The sequence below is a fragment of the Alligator mississippiensis genome, chromosome 13 (assembly GCF_030867095.1).
Source record: "Alligator mississippiensis isolate rAllMis1 chromosome 13, rAllMis1, whole genome shotgun sequence".
In the NCBI taxonomy this organism is placed as follows: Eukaryota; Metazoa; Chordata; order Crocodylia; family Alligatoridae; genus Alligator; species Alligator mississippiensis.
In genome coordinates this window covers 8,376,655-8,400,439 of record NC_081836.1, presented here as the reverse complement: position 1 = coordinate 8,400,439, position 23,785 = coordinate 8,376,655, and the positions used below count along the sequence as shown (strand labels likewise).

Genomic DNA, 23,785 nt, shown 5'->3' with positions numbered 1-23,785 from the left:
TGTCCACTCCCAATACAGCTCTACAGAGACAGAGCTCCTACAAAGGTACAGTAAGGAAGGCTTTGGCACTTAGTTGTAATATTTTAAATGTATAAAGGTATCATATAGTAATTGAAAGGCAAAAAAGTCTATGATTTTCTGTTTGGATCAATGGCATAATATACACATGCTTTCAGGGTATGTTTGATCACTGAGTTGATATAATATAGTGGTCATAAGAGGACATGGGCATATATCTGTCTGCCACTGCAGCACAATTTTTAACTTCCAAAGAACAGGGTTTCTTCCTATAACTAACTGAGAGCTTCTTCCAAGTTTGGCATTTTTGATGGTTGCCGTTGTTAAGACTGACAGTTATTTATCATGCTTTATTAAACAGACTCCAAGGTTGCCAACTACAACGGCTGCGTTAACTAGTTCTACGGGTAGGGTAACCTGGGAAAAAATGGAGAAATAATAGGCAATGGATCAGCCTCTGTATGTGCATGTGTGTTTGTGCATGTGTAGTGAAAGCTTCTGGCACTGCGGGTGAATTTGGGTGTTTTCATTCATTTTTTTAAATTCACATTTAAATGTTTTTAAGTCACCAGCCATATAAATGTATCTTTAAAAGCAAAGTAAGCATCATAATCAGTGATCACCTGTTAGGGATTTCACCTTGAAAATCATTGTTCTTAATGATGCATGTAAGAAGTGAGTTTGTTAAACAGAAGGATACGTGGGCTATGTTTTAGGTTTGCATTTGTAGTGTGTGTTTACCTCATTTGAGTTTAAACACGTATTAGAACAACACAGACTGTAAAATTATATTTAATTATAATTTAATTATAATTAAATTCTCAATGCACGAGAATTGTATGCATTGAGCAAGTAAAACTTTTCTGTACTACTGAAAATATGCATCATGTGCAGGACTTCCTTCAACTGCCTTGTAATGTTTCCCAAATTAATTACATCTTTAATGCTATGTGGCTGCCTTCATTTATTTTAAAATAATATAAATAACAAGGGGGAAGAAGGGTTGAATCTGAGGGGAGTTAAAAACAAAGTTAAGTATCAAAGCTCGGGAAACTATTTTACCAGGACTGGTAAAAGCATACAACCCCCTTTGGGTAGGGGGCTGGACTCGATGATCTCCCGAGGTCCCTTCTAGCCCTAATGTCTATGAAATATTCCCAGATCTTTGCCATGTGACTTTTTTTTTGTTGCAAAGAGCTGTATGTGCTATTTTGTAACGATTATACTTTCTGTCGTGATGTCAGTAGATAAGGCTTTGTAGCCGCTGCGTTCTTTGGAAGATAGTGCAGCAGCTGGGTGCATTTTTATACCTGTAGATGTGAGAGAGATACATTATCCAAATGGAGCACAGAACAAAGTGCTTGCCTGTAGCAAAAAAAGTGGAATTGCCATCTTCATGCTAATTCCCCTCCTCTGCATTTTTCCTCCTTCTTTGTAGTTGCTTTATTACATTCTTTTTGGCTAGAACTTTCCAGCTTGCCCAAAGGTAAGGTTGTTTAAGAAGTTAGAGCAAAGCCCATTTCAGTCCTTTAATGGCGATGGGAAGGTAAAGAAAACCAGGTTTTCCATTTCTGTTTGAACATTTTTGTTTGGGGGGGAGTTTATTGCTTGCTTGCTTGCTTGCTTGCTTTTTGTTCTTATGCATTTCGAGAACATTTGGTAAGACACTTCCACTTTCCTTTAGGGTCTTCCTGGAGAATAAAAAAGCTTGAAGATAGCCGGGGTGACACTTTTTAAGTTGTCTACTAATAGACTGTTCAAACCTACCTTTTCAATCAAATTCTCTGTTTCTTAATGCTCTACTCTTCAGCTGCAGTAGGAGCTCGTTGTGCTCTGAACTGCTTGTGCATTGATCCTGTTGTTGAAATCACTTAGAAGACTTTTAGGCATCTTCATTGCTCATGCAATCTTGAGTTAAGACGCCACTTCAAGTTGAAGCCTCCTAAGATAAGAACACCTCCATTAGGACGTTTCTCAATGTATTTTGTTGGATGAAGGTTGTTTATAGGCACGGCACTGAGCAGCAACAAAAAGCATTCAGCAGTCATTTTTCCTTGCAAAATATTCCTTCTATCTGCACGTCAGTGGGTGTGTTTATCATTTTGTATAAAATAGCCAAGTCTATGCTAAGCATAACCTTCATCAAACCCTTCTTTCAATAGCACCGTTGATGGTGATTCAGGGAGGGGTGTTGTAACATTGGAAAGTTGGATGCTACAGGAGTTGATGCAGGTGATTCAATAAATAGCTTTCATTCCTCTAGGTTGGTATTAGAATAATACTCTGATCTGGTTCCAAGAGCCCTGGAATGACCACATTTTTAAGTGAGCAGCCAGCGGTTTTTTGAATGTGTTTGGTAGGATGGGGGTCAGAGATGAATGTGCATGGCTAATGAACCAGAATGGGGTCCCAAAGGTCAGCATTTTATTCCTAGCTTTGCCACTGTCTGTTGTGTGACCTTGGGCACACCATTGTCTTCCCTGTGCCTCAACTTACCCATCTGTAAAACAGGGGGTAAAGTATTCTGATCTCTCTGGATGAGCGTTATAGAAAAGCCAACAATGGTATGCTATTAAGGACATACCAGTTTTTGTAAATGCAACAAGGAATCTTTTCTAGAAGTAAACTGTTAGCTTCAATGTCATGGCCAAACTCTAAATGGGTTCATTATATTTTGATAAGGAAAATTTTCTCTGTAGTTTCTCAACAAAATGGTTTGGTTTTTTTGTCACTTTTCTAAAGAGCTTGGGTCTGCTACTGTGCTGAGAAACAGGTGCCATGTTCTGCCTCAAGAGTGGCTGCAGTTGCTAATGGGATATAACTCACAAGTTCAAATTGAGTCTCCCTGGTTGGGATTGAAAGTTACTTTATTTTAGATTGGAGAGAAAAGACTCCCCCATTCCTAGTATTGATTGACTATTCCCCTTATAGGCAACTTCCTCAGAGAAGCCAAGGACTAAATTATTTATGGTGACTAAACTCCTCTCTTATCACCAGAGGTTGAGCCGCCTTCCAGTCCAGAATAAAGACATGTTGCCCTTGTTCTGTTTGTAAACCAAGGAATTTTTTTCTCCATTCCTATCAGTCTAGCACTTTTCCAGCATTAAATTGACTCTAAAATATTTTTTAAATAAAAAAAACAGGTGGTAGAAAAGAAGTTCCACTGGGATTATATCCAGCCCTACATTAATACAACCAAAGTCACTAGATGAGACTGACCTCTTCCTGGTTTTATTGATTTTGGGGACCAGGAGCATTTGCATTCAGCAAAAAATAAGGTCAGATGTAATCTTAAATCAATAGATGCTCTAATGTTCATATTACTCATCATTTGTTATATAGTCCCATAAATGTATATGGCATTTCATAGTTACACATTGACCAACTAATATTCATTGGAACAATGGAATTTCCTCCCTTCCTTTTGTGTTAACCCTGGTTTGTACATGGGAGACCTTGATTTTTTTAATTATTAATATGACAGAAGGGGAAAAGGTATTCACCATTTTTCTCCCGAAGCCCTTATGTTAGTATTATACACATTAATCATTCTAACCACACACATCCATGCTAAGAGACTTTGCAGATGTTCCTGATAACCTCGCTGAAATGCCAGTAGCAAGTTAAAACTACTTGGGTAGTCCATTTGCATGGCAGCACCAAAAACCTCCAACAGCGCTGCTATTTCCTGATATCTGAGTTCTGGAAACAGAGATGTTCCACATTAGACAGTGGTGAAACCCATTGCCTACACTATGCCCCATGTAAAGAGATGGGTCATACCTCTTCATTCTTAAGAACAAATGAGGATAATTTTATTTATTTGCTTGTTTTGCTTTTTTTTTAAACCTGAAACAGCCTGAGAGGATGGACCAGGACTTGACGAGAGAGGAGGAGGAGAAGGAGGAAGGCCTTATTGAGTTCTATGACTCCTACAGGGACATGTTCGAGTTCTTCTGCAAGAACACCACCATCCACGGCACCATTCGTCTGGTGTGCTCAGACAGCAACAAGATGAAAACAGCCTTCTGGACCTTGCTCTTCCTCGCCAGCTTTGGGATGTTGTACTGGCAATTTGCACTCCTATTCAGCCAGTACTGGACCTATCCTGTTGTGACAACCATGTCAATGCACTCAGAGCCCAAGATGTTCCCAGCCATTACTCTCTGCAATCTCAACCCATACAGGTAGGCTGGCATTTACCGAGGGCTGCCACAGCTCCAGTACTGTTGCAGTGAAAGGTCTGATAACTCTTTTTTCTCCTGAGTTGAGGATGATCCAGTTGGGATCCTGAGGGTACAACATCTTTATCTGCAGGATGGTTAAACTCTGGCCTCGGTTTGGGAATGAGTACTAGCAGGTGCATAGTCATGGATTATCTTTTTCCTTCCAGGTGTAAGGGAGCTTTCCATAGTATCTTCTTGGACTTGACAGATTTTCTACATTGGTAAAAGTGTTCTTGCCTTAAACTACACATCTCGTCCAAAGCCATTCACATCTGAACTACAGGCCACTGGAGTGAGAAACTACATGCTGTTTAATTGCAAGCTGAATCCTTGAGCCTTTCTAATATCTAGGTGTGGGAATTTAGGGATGGGCATAATCACATTGTCTTCCATGGGAACCTTTGTACAAGTGGGCTAACAGGATGGAGCCTAAATTTTTATTCAGTGCTTATCAAATGATTTAGTCAGCAATTATTTAACTTGCCTATAAGAATTACCTACCAGCAGCTTGCTTTCAGAAATGCCTGTTTGTGCAGCTAAGGCCAGAATGGCTGCAAATTCTGGGGATTCAATTTAAGAGCCTACATTTTGGAAGTAAGAGCATTCATTTGTTGGAATGATTGGTTCAGTACAGAGGTACCATAGGCTAAATAGGACGGGAGATTAAACATCGTTTCCAGCTTTAAAAGAAAGCCATGCCATTTTGGACACGGAAAATAGGGGCTGGATTCAGTGGCTCTGAAGTCCCTTCCAGGGATTGTGTGTATATTGGCGTTCCTACAGATGTGCTTTTTTAACTGAAGGAAAAAGGGCACTGCAGACTATTGCCAGCCTTAGCCATTTTCAAGGGGCTGCAAAAGTGTTGCTAAGCATACGGCCCAAAGCCTGTTTCTGAGTAACCATAGTGTAAACCTTTGCAGATGTGACAACTAATTTGGTCAGCAAGCAAAAGAAACCATCAAACACAATTAAACAAAGCACAAGGCCTGAAAGGAGATAAAGAAAGGCCATACATTAAATACAGCTACTCCTTGCTGAATGTCGGAGTTACATTCTTGGAAAATGCGACTTTAACCGAAACGATGTTAAGCGAATCCGATTACGTCACGGTAGTTACCTACTAGCAGGCAGCGGCCAAACAATGTTATAACCGAACATTGCACGACTTTAAACAAGTACGTTCTCTAATAGATCAGCGACGTCAAACAACATTAACCAGGATGACATTAAGTGAGGAGTACCTATACTCTATACATACTGTATCATAGCTTTATCTTAAAATAGTAGTGATTAATGTAGCCAAATGTATTAGATATTCTTTTGCTATAAGAGGTATATTTTTTGTTAAAATGCCTAGATAATGTGTAAAAATAAAAACAGCCCTGTGGGGAAAGACCATGAAGTAAGGTAAAGAAACAAAAACAGCATTCCACTTTGGGGAAGGAAAGGAAATAAAAAAATACACTCCCACTTTCTCAAGAATATCAATCCCAACTAATTAGCACCTTCCAAGTCCACAAGAGATCTAGTTCAGTCCAGTTCCAAAAGTTTCAGTGAAGCAAAGACTTTGAATAAAACCAATCAGAGATCATTTATTAAAATATTAGAACAGGCCATCTATAAACATTGGACATAGGCTGGAGGGAAATTTGGAGAACACAGCAAATTAAAGACCTGCTGCCAATCTGTGCGCCACCCTCTTCCCCACCTCATTAGTCCCCCAGCCAGTATAGGTAAAAATCTGTTGTGCTGTTGTGTGTAGCCAAACAGACTTGGGGATAAAACGCTTATTTTCATGTTTTAAGGTGCAAGCAAATACAAGAGTGGACTGTCAACCTGGTTTTGCCTCTTTTATCGGTAGCCTATCCACAAGGTTACCTGTAACCTGGGTAACAAGCCTCCCGTTTACTTGTGCCTTGTAGGTTTGCCACAGTCAGTGATAATTTGGCTGAACTGGACTTCTTGGCCGTGGAGACCATTGCCAGTTTGTATGGCAGCTCAGCCACAGCAAACATGTTCCACGGTGAGGAAAAAATCATCAAAGTGAAGGACTTGGCTAGAAAGGAGTCTGACAACTTCGGTCCTGCTGATTTTCAGCTGAATCGCAACATCCCACTGGTGAGGACGTATGTCATTGATCCTGTGTCCAAGAAGAACATTTCCATGGTGGGCTTTAGGTTGGTAAGTGTAACAAAGCTTCGGCACCTTGTTGGCCACACCGCACAACCTGTGCGCCAATAAACGTGGCTGAACTGTCCAATAAATGTCCAAAGAAAAATATCTGAAGTCAAACAACAGTGTCCATTGAAGATCCCTTCCCCACCTTAAGCCTTTACTAACACGTGACTCTGGCGGAGAAAACAGTAGCAGCACGAATTATTTTGTCCATAAAAAAGTAAGGGGATGCCCAGAGCTGATCTTTAGAGCCCTTCTCTAGACAAAAAGCAAAAACTATGATGAAAGGAGGATGACGTGGTGTGAAGTGCCCAGATCGTGTTTTTACTTGTTATTCTCATAACCAGTTCTGCAGCTCTGTACTCAAGCCAACTTCCATGGCAGTCAGTATGGTTTTACGCCGGGTAAGAAAAGAGAGGTTTCCAGGACTTGGCCAGTGCTTCACTGGTTATAGAGCCCCTCCACTGAGTTTAGCCTTTCTTTTGTCAGGGTAACCGAGAGGAATACTTCCATCCCTTTTCTGTCCAAGGAGTAATTACAGTAATTGGGAACATATCTGAGGTGGTCCCATCATGTGCCCAAAGTGTGTATACACTCAATACCCTGGACCTTCCCCGGGGCTCATCTTTGGACAGGACAGATGTTGTGCCCCACAGCTATAACTCCCCTCCCACCCTCACCTTGCACACCTGGAGCCTCATTTCCTCTCCTCCTCTTTCCTCTCCAGTGCAACGCTACAGGTGAGAACTGTTTTGACAAGACCTACTCATCTGGGGTGGACGCCATTCTCGAGTGGTACAAGTTTCACTACATGAATATCATGTCTCAGCTCCCAGTGATAATCAACATTACTGCTCACGAAGATCAGATAGAAGACCTGGTCTACTCCTGCCAGTATGATGGGGAGCCCTGTAGAAACAGGTAAAATCCTTGAAGAGCTCCCAATGGTGAATTAGCAAAGGCCAAGCGGCTTGCAATTATGCCAGAGCTTGCAAGGGTGAAGCCGATTTTATGGCTGAAAGAAGTCTGGCATCTGTCATGATGGGCTGCCAGAATAAGTGAGGGCTTATCTTGGAAATGTGGTGAAGAGGGAGGCTTAAAGCACAGGGCTGGATGCCAGGAAGCCTGGATTACACTCCTAGCTCCCTCTGTGACCTTGAGCAAACTACTCAGGCTGGGAATTGGGATTTTGACTCTTCTGAAAATCCCAGGCCTGGGATCTGTGTTCTCTGGGGCTTGTTCATTTGTAAAAATGAGGGGATAATAGCACCCACCTCCCTTTGCAGATTTTTAAAATCAGTTTGTAAAGCACTTCGAGATCCTCCAGGTTCTGGCAATAGTTAGTATAAACCGCAGGGAGTCCAGTCTCCCTGGTTTGTCTGTCCTCTGCAGCCTGGGTTTCCTGCACACGGTGCTAACCTGGGTTCATCTCTCGTGGGGGGGGGTTCACCCCTAGTTCTTCTCTTAGATGTCATTAAAGAAAGGGAAAAAGGAAAAACCTATGTAACTCTAGTGAGCTGGACACCTTGGTGCAACCCCTTGCCCCAGCAAGGGCAGTTGTTAGTGATACAGAGTCAGCTCTCTTGATGACAAATTCCTGCTGATAAAAGGTCCTTTGCAGTATTGCTGGCCAAGTTGTCTTTAAGAAGAGAAGCCAGGGGTCCTGCATGGGTGCTAAGACTCCTCCGCGGTGTAATGGGCTACAGTAAGATCCCCTGTGACCGTTGGTATACGTTGGTCAGAGCAAAGGAGGAGGAGAAAGTGGCTGCTTCACCGAGACAAGCAACTGGAGAGAGCCCCTTGCACTCCTCCTACCTGGGGAGGGCTGCAAAGGGGCAAGCAGGCAGGACGGTCATAATCTTTTCAGTCCTTCCTCCTGTAGCGATCTGGGTGTAAAGAAGGAAGCAGGTGCCACCTCATACAAGTGTAGGGTCGCTCCACCTCCCCACGCACCTGCCTTGAAACGTTTCTGATGGCAGAGCCGAGCCATGCAGGAGCATGCCGCTTGCGGGCCAGCTGCTGCCAGCAGACTCACCTGGGCGAGAGCATGATTTGAAAAGCATGCCCCCCACACCTACAAAAGGCTTTAACTTGGGTCGCTTGTGACCGTCCACGAGCCAGGTTTGAATGCACAGCTCTGTAGAGACAAGGAACTTGGTCTGGGTGTAGCAAAAGGACCCAAGGCAGCAATTCCCATGACTGCCGAATGGCTGGTAAAGGTTGTCCTGAGGTACAGATGAAGGCAGTATCTCTTCCTAGTGTCCTCAGCAGAGGGGAGCTTTGCAACCCACACACTGACAGTTTTAGGCAGGAGGGTCAAAAGGTCTTTCCCTGCCTGGGGAACCAGTCATAGCTTTGGCTCTCTTTGGAAGTTGATGCAAGTCCTTGCTGATTCTTGCACCTAACATCCCTCCACGTGCACGCTTTGTAATTACCACCATGAATCAGCTGCCTTGATGTTGCTGTGTTCATCTGGCTCTGTTAATAAGCCGGAGCCGCACAAGGCAGGTAGAAACAGAGAGGCTGAGTTGAGCAGAGAAGTTTCACCACGTTAAAAGATAGCACAAGCAAGAGAGAGGATGGTGCTGGCCTGCTGGCTACAGCAGAGGATTGTCTTCTCATGGTTTAAACTGGTCCAGTGGGCAGAGCACAGAGTTGGAAGCCAGCTCCTCAATTGCAGTCCCAATTCCCCATCAATCTGCCTTGTGCTCTCTGGGCAAAGCCTGTTCATTGAAAATGTGAATCTTAGTACACACCTCTCTTTCAATAGGGTTGTGTAGCAACAGGAACAAATGCCTATCGCATGCTCTTCTGATTCGTGGATAAAAGCATGTGCACATAGTGGGTGTTGTCTTCTTCCTCCTAAAAACTGCACACGCTCCAGGGCAGATCCTTAGCTATTGCAAATTGGCATTGCTCCGCTGACGTCAACCCAACTAGGTTGGGTTGACATCACTAAGGATCACTAAGGATAAACCCAACTAAGGATCTAACTCAGTGGACAGTCCAAATACAACCCTTCCTTGGGACTGGCTGTACTGCGATAACTCATCACAGCAATGAGACAGATCTCAGCTTAGCTAATCCTGACTTTTCCCTTGCAGAACCTCCTCTGTGCTCAAGAGTCTCCGGCCCACTTTTAAAAACTCAGCTGCAACTAGTTAAATTATCTGCTTTACAGGAAAACTGCACATTACCCTTTCATCTGGTTAAGATACCTGACAGTGAGACACCTCAGCGGAAAAGGCCAGGCCCTTGATACAGCGGTATAAAATGGAAAGCTAGCATTGGTGGTGGTAGTAAATTGTGGGAATTAATCCTTTTGATTGGCACTATTTAGAGTGTGTTTGGAGGACTCTGTGCCTTCTCCTTGATGAACAGCACATAGAGTGGATGAATATTTATTTTGCTGCAGCTAATAAATGCATTGATGAAAGAAGAGAGCAAAGTAGAAAAAGGGAAGGATCATATTTGGTGTATTCAGCAGCAGTTCAAGTCCCCTTCCTTTAGCATTAAGACAATGCAGAATCATCCTTATTTTCTGTCTCAGTGGATTTGGGCTAGTCCTTCGTGACCTGTAGTAAAAAAACCCTGGAAACAAGCTTAAATATTCTTCTGCAGCACCGCGAAGGGCGCAGTTGATGTCAGAGCAAAACCAGCAATGTCCAAAACAGGAGCAAATGCCTGCTACTTTAATTAAAACTGGCTGGGACAAGTTCTCCTCTTGCCATCACATGCTGTTGGAGTCGGAGAAGATCCAGTTTCTGCTTGTGTTGGAAAGTTGTGGGTTGCAAAAGCTGCATCAATGCAACTCCAAGTCTGATCTCCCCCCAGATCATCAAGATGCAATTGGGGAGGCACAAGCGCACTTATGAAAGGTGTGCTTCAGTGGAGCAGAAACAGCAGGGCAGTTTTTCAGCCGGCTAGAACGGCCTGATGAAGAAAGGGTTGGCCCTGCTACTTGGGAATGCAGCAGTGGTGTGTCTCAAACCGTGCCCCTTAAGCCCCAGACTATTAGGGGGCTCAAGTATAAAAAGAAACCGAAGGCAGGTGGATTCCAATTAGTTCAAGCTGGAACTTCCTTGTTAATGAAGATAGCAGTCATTTTTTTGATGCGGAACAGGGCCACAATACCAATGAATGGTTTTTATCATGAATGAGCAACCAGAATGCAGCTGGTATGGAGCCCAAGCAGACGGAGCCTCAGTGTCAATGTCTGTCACGTGGGCAGTTTTGTCTGGCCAGGCATAGAGCCACCCTTGGGAACAGATCAGCACTCTGAAGGGCACTTTTGCTGCACGGTTTTGGAAAAGCAATGTGATTTCCATTGCCAATGTTGCCTTCCATGGGCTGTGGGTGGCACTGTATGGACTGGACTGTACCATCACCCTGGAAGCATTTGGCTTGTGAGACACCGGGTCTCCCGTTCCATCAGCTTACCTCCCAAATGTGGCATAAAATGAATATAATCCCTGTACATGTGAAGGTTACAGTAACGGGGACTCTTTTCCCTGTGCCATGTGACCTCTGCTGATGCTTGAATTGAAGGGCTGCAAAGCAAAGCAAGGATAATCCAGAACAACTAATGTAAATCTATCCATGCCTGGTAAAAATAACTTCTCCTGCCTTCACCCAGGAGCAACTCGGCATTTCTATGTGGGGCGATATGCGTGTTCCTCGGCAGAACAAGAGGCGTACGTCCCGGAGTATGGAGCGTACTGAAATCACATTTCAGGCTTGAGGCAGAGAAGAAAATCCCTGGCCAATGAGCTAAAAGCTTAACAGTGTTTAACCCACTACCCCCTGCTTCTTTATGAAATCTTATGTTAAAGTGTTTACACAGGGCACAGTTTTAGGGGAGCAGACACATTCAAAAAGGGGAAGTGCAAAGTCCTGCTCTTAGGACAGAACAATCCCATGCACTGGGACAGGCTGGGGACTGACTGGCTGGGCAGCACCTCTGCAGAAAAGGACCTGGGGGTGACAGTGGACAATAAGCTGAATATGAGCCAGCAGTGTGCCTGTGTTGCCAAGAAGTCAACTGGGCTGCATTAGTAGGAGTGTTGCCAGCAGATCAAGGAAAGTGATTATTCCCCTCTATTCTGCACTGGTGAAGTCACATCTGGAATACTGACTTCAGTTTTGAACTCCCCACTACTGAAAAGATGTGGACAAATTGGAGCAAGTCCAGCGGAGGGTGATGAAGTGGTTTGGGGGCTGGGACACATGACTTCTGAAGAAGGACTGAGGGAACTGGACTTATTTAGTTTGCAGAAGAGGAGACTGAGGGGGATTTAATAGCAGCCTTCAACTACCTGAAGTGGGGCTTGGAACAGGTTGGAGCTGGGCTGTTCTCAGGGAGGCAGATGACAGAAGAAGGAGCAATGGTCACAAGTTGCAGGAAGGGCAGTTAGTTTTTCCTAATATCTAACCTCTCTCACTAGGAGGGTGGTGAAGCACTGGAACAGATTACCCAGAGTGGTGATGGACTCTCCATCCCTGGAAGATTTTAAGACCTGGCTAGACCAAGCCTTGGCTGGGATGATCTAGTTGGGGATAGTCTTGCTTTGAGCAGGGGGTTGCATTAGATGCGATCTCCCGAGGTCCCTTCCAACCTTGATTTTCTCTATGATTTATACAGAGGTGCCTCAGGCATTGACTAGTTGTACCTTACACCTAAGGCTTTCTAAGTGATTTGCCAAAGGGGTTTGCAATCTTGTCCCCGTTTTAGAGTGAGGGAACAGAGAGGCACAAAGAGCTTCAGTGAATTCAGCAAGGCCACACAGCAAATCAGGGGCTGTCAGAAGCAGAGGCCAGGTTGCCTGATGTTCATTTGGGTGGTATCACTATTAGACAGTGCTGGGACCCTGAAATAAAGATGTTTAAATTGTGAACTGGATGGGCTATGTTAACGGTAAAGGAACACAACCCAGCACAAAGCCTAGAATGGCATAAATCCAAACCAGAATCTCCCTAAAATTGTCCTGTGGCCCTGGGCCAGTCAGGGAAGGGGGATAGTTGTATGGTCCCCTACTTGTGTCCTCTGCCATGCTAGATATATTTCCTTACTGTTCCTTTCATGCAACCAAAGAGGCAGATGCTAGCATGCACTCACTTCAGCCCAATTCCACTAAGCAAATGTGCTTGAGCTGCAAAACATTGTGTACAAACATGGTAAAGAGCCAGGAAATGTTTGCCTAAATGCTGTCGAAGCACTTGTACCTTGTACAGGACCAGAGCTCAAGGGCTGAAACTCAGGCTTGGTAGTAATAAGTTGATTTGATTTTGATCCAAAGTCACAATTACAATACAGCCAATGCTTGCAACCCAGCTGAAGCTTCTTTGCACATATGAAAAATGCCATATACAGCTACACTGCATGAGATCAAAGATACCCTAAATAGCATCGTTACTCAGCATTGCTCTGCAAGGTATCATCCAAGGCACCGTTACTTGGCACATCTTTATGGCAAAAGAAGGATACAGAAGGATATTTAAGGAAGCCTAAACCTTTAAAGAAGTCGTTTACAAACTTTTTTTAATTTATGAATCCCTAAAAAAAATTCAGTGGGGGTGCAGACCCCTTTGAATTGTAAGTGTGGGTATTCACATACTTCTGATTGATCATAGTCAGCTTTTGTGAGCCCCTTAGACATAGTCTGCAGACCTCCGGGGGTCCATGGGCCACAGGTTGAAAACCACTGCTTTAAAGCATTGGTTTAAGTTTCAGCTAAACATGCCTAATCAATACTGACCTTTGAAAGCAGCATGTCCGAAGTCACAGCAACGAAAAAAGAAGTCAGGACTCCTCAGTTCTATTCTTGTTTTTGCCACTCACTGTGTTATACCGTGCAAGTCGATCCTCGTGTGACTCAGTTTCCCCTTCTGACCCCGGGCATGATACTTTCCAAGCATTGTCAAGGTTTGGAGATCTTCTGATGACAAGTGCCCTAGAAATACAAGATTGGTTATCACCATTTGAAGTGTTCTTAACAATATTCATGTACTTAATTATAAGATGCAGACTGAAGTATCCCTGTTACTTATGAGTGCTCTGTTTGCTCATAATCAATTAGCATCAAACTACCTTATGAGTATGAAAGTAATATAGAAAGGCAGTAACTCTATCTGCATTGTAAGCTGTTTGGGCCAAGAGTCATCTTTTTATTATGTTTGCAAAGTGGGGGGAGAGAGGGGAGTCCAGTTTAGCTGGACCCTTGCGACACTACCACCATACACATAATACAGTGGAGATTTTTTCCGCTCATAATGATTCGTATTTGTGTTTCCTCTTTGCAGTGACTATGATCATTTTCACCACCCGGTCTATGGAAGCTGCTACACTTTTAACAAAGACGGAACAAATCCCTTTTGGGAAGCAACAAAACCTGGCGTTGCATATGGTATGTGGTTGGGTGAAGGGGCAGGGAGGAAAGACCAAGCAAAGATCACTCCACAGAAAAGGGATTGCACATCCTTTTTGGCATGGATGCTAGCCAAGTTTGCACCAAGCTCTGTTCTGAGAGCACAACCCGTATAACTTCTCTAGCTATGTTGGGAGTATGAGAGATTATGTTAATTCCCAGCCTCGGTGTAAGGAGTTGTGGTTGAAAGTCAAGGTTTAATGAAGGCTTTCCTTTCCTTTTGTTTCTAGGACTTTCTCTAATCCTAAAAGCAGAGCAGAAGGATCACATAGCCCTGCTGTCAACAGTGGCTGGTGTGAAAGTGATGATCCACAACCACAATCAGACGCCGTTCCTCGAGCATGAAGGGTTTGACATCAGACCAGGGATCGCGACTACCATAGGGATCCAACAGGTGTGCTGACCTTGCTCATCAGCATCCGTTCAGTTCCTTTTTCAGGTGATAATGGCAGGTTATGAGCAAAGGGATGGCCTCACTATGGCCCAACTCTTCCCCGTTCACCATAATCCATTAGCTAGCTTTTGCCAACCTCACAATGTTCGTACTAATCCCCACCTTCTCCAGGTTAATAATTTCCCATGTGGCACTATATCAAATGTTTAATGGAGCTCAACTAGATTAGATCTTGTTTTTCTTCTTATCTTAAAAATCAGATAGCTTATTAAAGGAAAGATATAAGTTTAGTGTGGTTTAATCTACTTTAGTAAACACAGTCGTGCGTTATCCCATTCCCTATTTCCCTCTATGTCTTTCAAAATTTCTTCAAAGACTTGCTCCCCACTAAAGTCAAACGAGGAGACTTGTAGTTGCCCAAATTGTATGAATTCACCTTCTTAAATATAAAGTACCAAATTTGCTGTTCTCCAATAATATAGTATTACTCATGATTTTGTAGATTTATTAAACATCCTTGCTATTGTATCTACAATTTCACGTGCTAGCTCTTTCAAAATTCTGGGATGGAAATGATCTTTCTCCCGTTTCCCCCCAAACACAAGTGCATTGAACTCCTTGACACTTGCTTCTATTTTAGTAGCCTCATGGAATTAACCATCCTGCCTTTTTACCCCCATGTTCAGCTCCCATGTCCAATTCCCTTTGGTAGACACAGGAGCAAGTTATTCATTTAGTTTTTGGGCTACCCCCGGTGATCTTTAATCTCTTCCCCATCATCTCTATGTACCAGCCCCACTTCTTCCCTTGTTCTCTATTTATTTGTGTGGCCAAAATAGCTTTGCTGTTTGTTTTAATTCCCTTTGCAGGGTTTAACTCAGCCTGACCTCTAAATATAGCTTCTGGTGTCTCTTCTTTATTTTTATTTTATTTGCTCCCTGGTCTTTGTGGTCTATTTGTTTAGTCCTAACATGCCTTTTGAACTGTTTACGCATCTGCTTGAATTTGATTGATGCTTCCCAATCATATGAGGCTCTTTTTCTGCATGTCCACAGGATGAGGTACATCGCTTGGGTGGGAATTATGGGAAATGCACAGTTAATGGAGACGATGTGAATGTCAAGCTCCTGTACAAGAGTTCCTACACGCTGCAGGTAATTTCAAAGCAGAGGGTTTGATTTCTCATAGCATCAGTCACACTCAGATAATCTCTTGCATGCTTTCCAAAGCAATGAGTTAGATGCTAGCAGCACAGTGACTAATACATTGGTTATGACCCTTCTGAAGATGCTTACACACACGCAGTATTGAGCATTACAATTTAGTGTATTGGCCAGGGGACACTGAGTTCAGGACACCGGAGTTTTCTCTTGCTTGTCATACTAGACTGAATTGGAGACAGGTAGATGCCAAGTTAGGTGGACCGTGGGTCTCTTCCAGTTCCAGAACTGGTGTGCCTGTGCCCCCAGAAGTTTGTTTTCTTCTGGTTTTGGCACCTATCCAGCCTTTGAATATTTGAAACATTAAATTGAGAGCTTGTGAAAACCCTTTCCCCATCAGGCCATGGTTGCAGCCACTGCATTTTGGCAAGGAAGAAGTCTTCTCACACATTACCGGGCAAAAAGTAGGACACCAGGTCTCACACTTACTCGATGTTCTGCTTTTTTCAGGCTTGTGTGCATTCTTGCTTCCAAAACATCATGATTCAACGTTGTGGCTGTGGATACTATTACTACCCACTGCCTCCTGATGCCGAATATTGTAACTACAACAAGCATCCCGCATGGGGTAAGGGCACCGGAAATGCCATCCTAGACATGGCTTGCAAGAACAGGTTGTTAATTGACTTCTGAACTGATGCCTCTTCTACCATGTATTTGGGAGATGCCTGGAGAAAATTGGTTAGAAGTAGGCCAGTGAAATAATTCACTAGCTTATCATCATAACTATTGATGCTGTTTACCTCAGAGGAGAAAAGAGGAGTTTAGTCTAATAAACATTTTTCTACATTTCATAGATTTCATAGACATCAGGGCTGGAAGGGACCTCGGAAGATCATCGAGTCCAGCCCCCTGCCCAAAGGGCAGGAAAAACCCTTTGCAAAAGCCTTTTGGTGGGCAGCCCCATTTCCAAAGAGACTAGTATCATTTATTCTTGTGCCCAAACCCTACTAAACTGCAATCATGGAAAATTTGGGCTGGAAGGGACTTGAGGAGGTCATCTAGTCCAACCCTCTGCTCAAAGCAGGACTATCCCCAACTAGATCATCCCAGCCAAGGCTTTGGCTACCAGGACCTTAACAGCCTCTAAGCATGGAGACTACAACCTGTTTGGGTAGCCTGTTCCAGTGCTTTACTACTCTCCTATCCACACACACGATGATGGTAGGGGAGTATCTCGATGCCATTAAACACCACTTTCTGCAGAGATTAAGAGTTTAAAAAAAAAGGGCATGCCAGAGCCCAACCTGCTCCTTCACAATTTTACATCGCCACTTTAAGTAATAACATTTGTATAAGGCAGTTGCTATCTGTAGGAGGACACTCTCCTTTTCTGATTGATGCCTCTCCAAGTGGCTCTTGCTGAAGTTTCTTGAATGAAATCCTGAGCCATCTGCACCCGTTCCACAGTGGGAGGCAGAGAGCAGGACACTCTCTCCCGCTTCGAGCGAGAACATTGTGTGCTTAGGAGGGTGAAACGATGGGGTTTGGGGAGTGCGTTTCCTGGGGGAGCCGTCTGTCTGAGCATGCCCCTTTTCATTTCCTCCTCCAGGTCACTGCTTCTACCAGCTGTACAACCGGCTCGCGGATCACCACCTCAGCTGTTTCAGCAAGTGCCCCAAACCATGCCGGTGAGTCACTAGCGCAGAGGACACATTGCTAAGCCCATAGAAGAGGAAGGGCTCCAACAGGGGTGTAGCTAGCTCAGCTTTGAGACTTGCATGTGCATTGTCTAGTCCATCGTTCTCATTTGCTTGGACATCTATCTACCTCTTGGTGGCTTCATTTAGAGTGGCTAGCAGGTGACAGCATACAGGGTCAGTCCATAATATAGGGATAGAAGCCACAAAATTAGCTTGATGAAGGTCCATATCAAGACCCATTTAAGCCTGCTGTGAAAATGCTGCTGCTTCAGGGCTACCAAATTTCATGTTCTCTGGTATACATAGGAAACACTCATGCATACATACTTGGAGCCAAGCAAGTCATGGGATTTTCATTTTGGTAGCAAAAAAGAGAAATAAAAAAAAAAAAAAAGTTGCTTTGGATGACATCAAACCAGATTCCCCCCCCCCGTGAAACAAACCAACTTAGAAATGGTTTACTGTGGGTTAACCAGAAACATTTTGTTCTCCCCGAAACAAAATGCTGTCTGTAATTTTGGGATTAGTTGACTGGTTTTTAACCTTTATTGTGTTTGAATATGGGCCAGATTTTAAATGTAAAAATGCCCTTTTGAATTGAAAAGTTTAAATAAACTGTTTGGGGGATTCTTAAATTTGCCTCCTATTTTTTTCAGCCCAAGTCATTCACCAAATTTAATCCAATTTTTCAAATGGTTACTTATGGTCCCTCCCAGAACTCCATTTTTCAGCAAATTTAGCATTTGTCAAAATTAAATTGTCCTGTTCTCATGCTTGCATCCAGAGTCTCAAGAACTTCTGTTGGGAAAGATTTGAGGGTGTTAAGGTTTTTTTTATTCATTCATTTTTAAATACTGGAACCATCATGACCATCATTTTTTGTTTCACCTTAACAGCGAATCATGGTACAAGGTATCTGCAGGGACTGCTAAATGGCCATCACCAAATTCAGAGGTAATGTCTGCTTCAGTACAGTGTTGTTTGGAGGGGAAGCCGTCTTTGCTGTGGTCATGTAGGTTACTGGCCCATGAGACCGGTTTCAAAGGATGGGAGGCTGAAGGGTCTTGTGCAAAACTAAGATGGAAAAATTGGGTTGAAGTAAACCATCCTAGCTAGGATGCTGGATACTCAAGAACAGCCTTGTAGATAAGGCATTAATAGCCCAAATCTCCAAGTCTCTCTAAGTTTTAGTTCTGTTACAAGTCTTGGGCAAGTCACTTCAACTCCGTGCCTCAGTTCCCCATTTGTAAAACGAAGTTGTGCATAACCTCCTATCCCATTATTGTTCATGGGGGGGATGAGAGACTGTCATGGGAGCCTCAGGACTTTCTGGATGACATTCTCCTGTTTCTCTTATTTTAATGTCACCTGGGTATTAAAACACATACCCTAGGGACTGCCATATGGAACACCAAGCAGCGTAGAGGATCAACCATTGCCCGTCATATTTATACATCAATGGTGCACTGGTTTTAAAGAATAACTTGCCTTCATGGTGGTCATCCGAAAATCACCATTTAAGAACATTGGCTACATACATCTGGCTATTTCTCGGTTTTCAGAGGAGGAACTGATTTGAGATCCTGCTGTGCTGGTCTTCAAATTTAACTATGGTCATTTTTCTGCATGTGAAATTTTGCCCTATAGAATATTAAGCACACCCAATGAAAGTAGTATTACTGTACCTCCTCTACAGGATCAAGGGAATGTGGATTGTTATGCCTCAAGTTCTATAATTAACTAGCTGCGATAATCTGGTGCCAGTTCCAAGAGAGGAAGTGACCATTAATATAGAAATATTGTGTTTCAGGACTGGATCCGCCAGGCTCTGAGTCAACAGAAAGGATACAACTCTACTAGCAACAGGTTAGTAACTAACAGAGGATGGTGGGGTGTGATGTTCATCCAAGGATAGCCGAGTGATTGACAGCCCCTGAACTAGTTTGTTTTCATGGAGTGATACTCTTTCCATCCCATAGTGATGGACGTGTATTAAAGACAGCCCAAGCTAAATGTTTCCCTGTCACTGGAAATATTGAAAACACCAGTGCATGTAGAGTATGCCTGTGTGCACACCAATAGAGACACTCATTCTGACATCCTAGTTGTCCAGACAAATGATCTAGCTACAAAACATGGCATTGATAGGCATTGGGGACCTGACCAAAAGCCCACTGATGTCCATTGGAAAGACTCTCACTGACTTCACGAGGACTGGATCAGGCCTGGTGTCTTCCTTCAGTTTATACCATCTGTTGGGCCTCTCCCATGACCCTCACCAGGGTAGTGGCCAGCCAATTACCCAACTGGGTCTAAGCATACTCTGGCCCCTTCCAGGGGAAGCACTATATATGTGTGTGTGTGTATATATATAAAACCAGGACCCTCCTAGCCATCCCCTGCAACTCCTGCCCTTACCTCCTATTGCTCCATACAGCCTCACAGCCAAGCAATGTTGTTGCCTGCTCTGCCAGCAGCAAAATGCCCTTCTTATATAGGTAGCCCTGAATCTAAAAAGGCTGCCCTAATCAGGCACCTGCCGGCTGCTCGGCTCAGGCCCTTAAAGTGGCAGGCACAAACAGTGCCCTGACACAGCAAGGTTTCTCTATTAAAAGAAAATTAAATGTCAATGCTAAATGGTTTCATAGAGTCCCTTGGTTTCACAGAGTTTAAGCTTAGAAGGCAACATTAGATCAGCTTGTCTAATCTGCTATATGTAGTAAGGTTCGTGTGCTTATATTGAGCCCCAAAACTAGTTAGGCTATGACATTTCTGCCCCCAGAAATCTAGACGCTGGGCCATAGGCAGAGAAGAGGAGAGATCCACATACCATCAGCACCTGAAGCTCCTGCAATGGGTAGACTGCCATGTAGGGATCTCGCTTCTGCTAATTACCTCCACTCTCCTCTGCAGGAAAGATATCGCCAAGGTGAATATCTTCTACCAGCAACTGAACTATCAGTCTGTGAATGAGTCTCCATTACTCACAGTAAGTTGCACTGGACCAGCTCATGGCTTTAATCATCATCCCTGCTCCTGGCAATGGCCAAGATCAGAACCTAGTAAGGAAATGCAGCTAACACCCTGGGAATGTCTAGCCAATTATGCAGGGCTGCATTGGGGCATAGAGAGGACTGCTTCCTATTCCTAACCATGCCATGGGATCAGATCAGCTCTGAAGCATGAGATTTGATACCATCTAGTGCCTGCCTTGCAGAGAGGATTTTGAACCTGCTACAGGCTAATGTCTTTTCAGACTTGCCCACTCTCCATCCACAACCCAGGGAAGGAGGTAGGGCTGCAAAGGCCTTATCATTTACTGCCACTCTGTACAGCTGATACTTGATGTTAACACCTCGTTTCTGTGTGCATATGTAGTGTGGTGTGGTAATTGGACATGTCTTGCTATTCATTGCCCATGGGTTTGCAGAATCCAACCCAGAGCATTTACACTGGGGGTAGGCATGGGTGTTGCAATAGGTTGAATTACAAGGGTGAAAGGACCTTGCAAAGTGAGCATCACATCACTTCTGGGGCTTTGGAGATAGCTATGGGAACATATGGGGATTTAAAACCACGTGCTGCAGTGGGCAGCAATCAGCCTTTGCCCCCTGTTCTGAGACTGAGATGAGTTGGCCATCACGAGAATATCTTAGTATCTAAAGGTGCTTCATCCCTTGTCTAATGAATTTGCAGTCACAGTCCAGCCCTGTCACACAAGCCTCTGTTCCCAACCCAGGAAGAAGTGGCAAGGCAGTGAGGGAAACATGCTGCTTCCACTGCTGTTGCTGGTGTTGTGTTTGCTCTCTGGAGTCTGTTCTTCCAGTATGTTGACTTGATAATTTTGTTACCAGCATGGGATGCAATAAGAAGGAATAGTTGGGGGGTTTTTTGTGCATTTATCCAGAAATGTTCCCCCCCCCCGCATTAAAGACAATTTTAAGGAGCTGAAGCCTGGAGCTAGCGAGCCCACAGTGTTCTGCGTTCTGCCATCTGAGGCTGACTCACCAGCTGGCGAAACACAATAATTTCAGGCTTCTTGAGTTAAACCGTGAATATTCGAATTGTAATCATTTCTGCTTTTCCTGTTCACAGTTGAATCTACTCTTGTCCAACATGGGAAGCCAGTGGAGCCTATGGTTTGGGTCTTCTGTATTGTCCGTGGTTGAAATGCTTGAGTTTCTCTTGGATACAATAGTTTTCTCGCTCATCTTCGGCTACAAATTGTCCAGGTCAAAGAAGACGTTGAAGATGGCCCAAAGCCCAGTCATCTCCAGTGTGAGTTTGACACTGGAAAACTACAGATCTGTGCCTGAGGGCCCTGGTACTGATAGCAGCTCAGCTCAGACTTTTCCCAATGCTGGGACCATCGTGGCAAGCAAGAACGGGGACCTACCTTTACACTCAATTTCTAACAAGATCCACACACCAGAACTATACCCAGAAGTTGTGCTGAATGGATTTAGATACATCAAAGACCACTGTGTAGATGTAGAGCCCTAAAGCTAATGCTGCATGTGCAGAGCAGAAAAATGTATATGTATTATTCAGGGTACATATTCAATAGGCCTGGCTTGGAGGGCCCGTGGGAATTGCAAAGGCAGGAAGCATTGCAGTTTGCTGCTTCTCGGGTGGCACAGAGCTTAGCCTCTAAATGCTACACATCGTACTGCAGCTAGGCTGGTTCCATGCTTAGATCTACTTGATCTGTGACCTTGTCTTAGGAATCATTCAAGGTCCTGTCATTTTAGAAGCATTTTTCTTGGGACTTACACTGTGTCTCTGGCAGTTTCATAGCTTCTGGCTTATGCTGTTTTGAGGAAACCAGCTCCGACTGGACACCTTCTGACTTCAGACAGGCCCATCAGCATTTCATAAATATTCTTGAGTTAAATGTTAACCTACCCATACAGAAAATGACTCCAGTAGACATTAACAAGCATGTGCTCTTTCCATTAATAGCACCTTTGGGATGGCAACGTATGTGATAACATGAAGCTGCAGTCACTTTAGCCTGGCTTTCAGCCCTCATCTCCTTAGTATATTGCTTTTTTCATTTTGAGAAGGATACAGAAGAACCCATTGCAGAGATACCATTAGGCTGACCCTAAATTCTTTGCAGCGGCGTTCAGTTTCAGAGGAGGGAGAAGGAACAACTCTTTTTTTTTCTTCTCATAAGGGGTGCCTGAATTGCTTAAAAGTTGAACATAGTGCTGCAATTTTTGCTGCAATAGGTTTGTAATATACAGAAATATTTATACAGTGTAATATTAATACGTGGTGGTAAATTATGTATGCATAAAATACAGATATTTATATTTGATGCTGATGTTCGGGATAAAAAATACCTCTTGCAGTCGCAGTCCGGTTAATTCTGGGCTCCGCTAGAATGAGTCTGCACTGATTTTTGTTTTGTAACTTTTTAAGTATTAAAATGCTCTGGATACAGCATGACCCTGTTGCATCTTCATTTAATAGTTGATCGTCACCTGTCTCTCAAGGAAGACTGAAAAGGCAATGTTCAGTTGTTATGTTTTCACTGAAATGTCTGTAAATGTCTCTCTATCCTGAAATACTGGGCGACTGGTCTAATAGCCTTTGTTCACACAAGCCAGATCTTTAAAGGAATTCAAGCTAAAATACGTGCCTAGCTAAATATTCAAGTGACAAAGTTCCTCGCTGCCATCAAAAGCAATAGGCATTAGGCACCTAGATAGATGCTTTTGAAAACCGCCTTTCTGTGCATGCAGGTCCTTAAATGCCATAAAAATAGGCTCTTACTCCCCACGATCCTTGTGTCTACACCACCCTAAATGACAGAATATTATTTTAATATTGATGAGAAGTCTTCCTAGCAAGATCACACTCCAAGCACCTCCTCCACAGGAAGTAGCACGGGAGGCCGAAGTGGTAACCGCTCTGAGCAGAGAAGAAAAACATCTCTGTTTGGAGAGTCTTGTATCATCTGCAGGCCTTTTGCACAATACTCAAGTCTAATGAACCAAAGGGAAAATCCATTACAGCCACATTATTGCCCTGTGACAAGTGGACCTCTCTAATCCTCAGCTGATATGGGCTGGTTTCTTTGTTAGGACTCCAATATACACAAGACAGGCTTTGAAGAGCAGTGATAACACCATGGAAACATCTAAGTAATCCTCCCCAACACCCAGGATGAGGTAGGGCAGTGTCACTACACCTGTTTGACAGGTGAGGAGAGAAGCAGGGAGTTTAAGTACGTTTCCCAAGGGCAGCCAGCAAGGAGCGGAGGAGCTGGAACTAAGAACGCAGGAGCAATTTCTCCCCAGCCCCTCTTGGTACCATGAGAGCATGTACAGTGAGAAAGTCATTGCTGCGGGAATGCAGAGTTGCCCAGTACCAATGCCGTGTGCTTTTAGGTTGGGCCAGAGCAGCAAGGTCTGGCAGAGGAGGCAGGGTGCCGAGTTGCCCACACAGGACTGAGATGTCCTTGGGCAAGTGCCTGGGCTTCTGACACAAGGCAAAGGGTCACAATGAAAGAGAGCCCCGAGGGCATGGGGTAAGAGGGAGAAGGGAGAAACTGGACCTTAAGCAGAGCTGCTGGGTATGCTAAGAGGGTAGGAAACTCCAGAAGATATAGGAATGCTTGGAAGTGTTGGTATGCATTGCTGTCATTGCTGGAGCATTACAAAGCCCTTAAATATGT

At 43.9% G+C, this 23,785-nt stretch overlaps 1 protein-coding gene across 1 annotated transcript; it reads left to right on the top strand.

Moving 5' to 3' along the window:
- Positions 1–3,881: 3,881 nt before the first annotated feature.
- SCNN1D (sodium channel epithelial 1 subunit delta) lies at positions 3,882–22,554 on the top strand. Its single transcript, XM_019493818.2, has 12 exons — positions 3,882–4,205; positions 6,167–6,425; positions 7,147–7,340; positions 13,719–13,822; positions 14,074–14,237; positions 15,293–15,391; positions 15,908–16,025; positions 17,010–17,088; positions 17,997–18,054; positions 18,911–18,966; positions 20,014–20,089; positions 21,196–22,554. Exons 1-12 carry the CDS (start codon positions 3,886–3,888, stop codon positions 21,601–21,603), a joined length of 1,935 nt encoding a protein of 644 aa, XP_019349363.2. The 5' UTR covers positions 3,882–3,885; the 3' UTR covers positions 21,604–22,554.
- Positions 22,555–23,785: the final 1,231 nt, after the last annotated feature.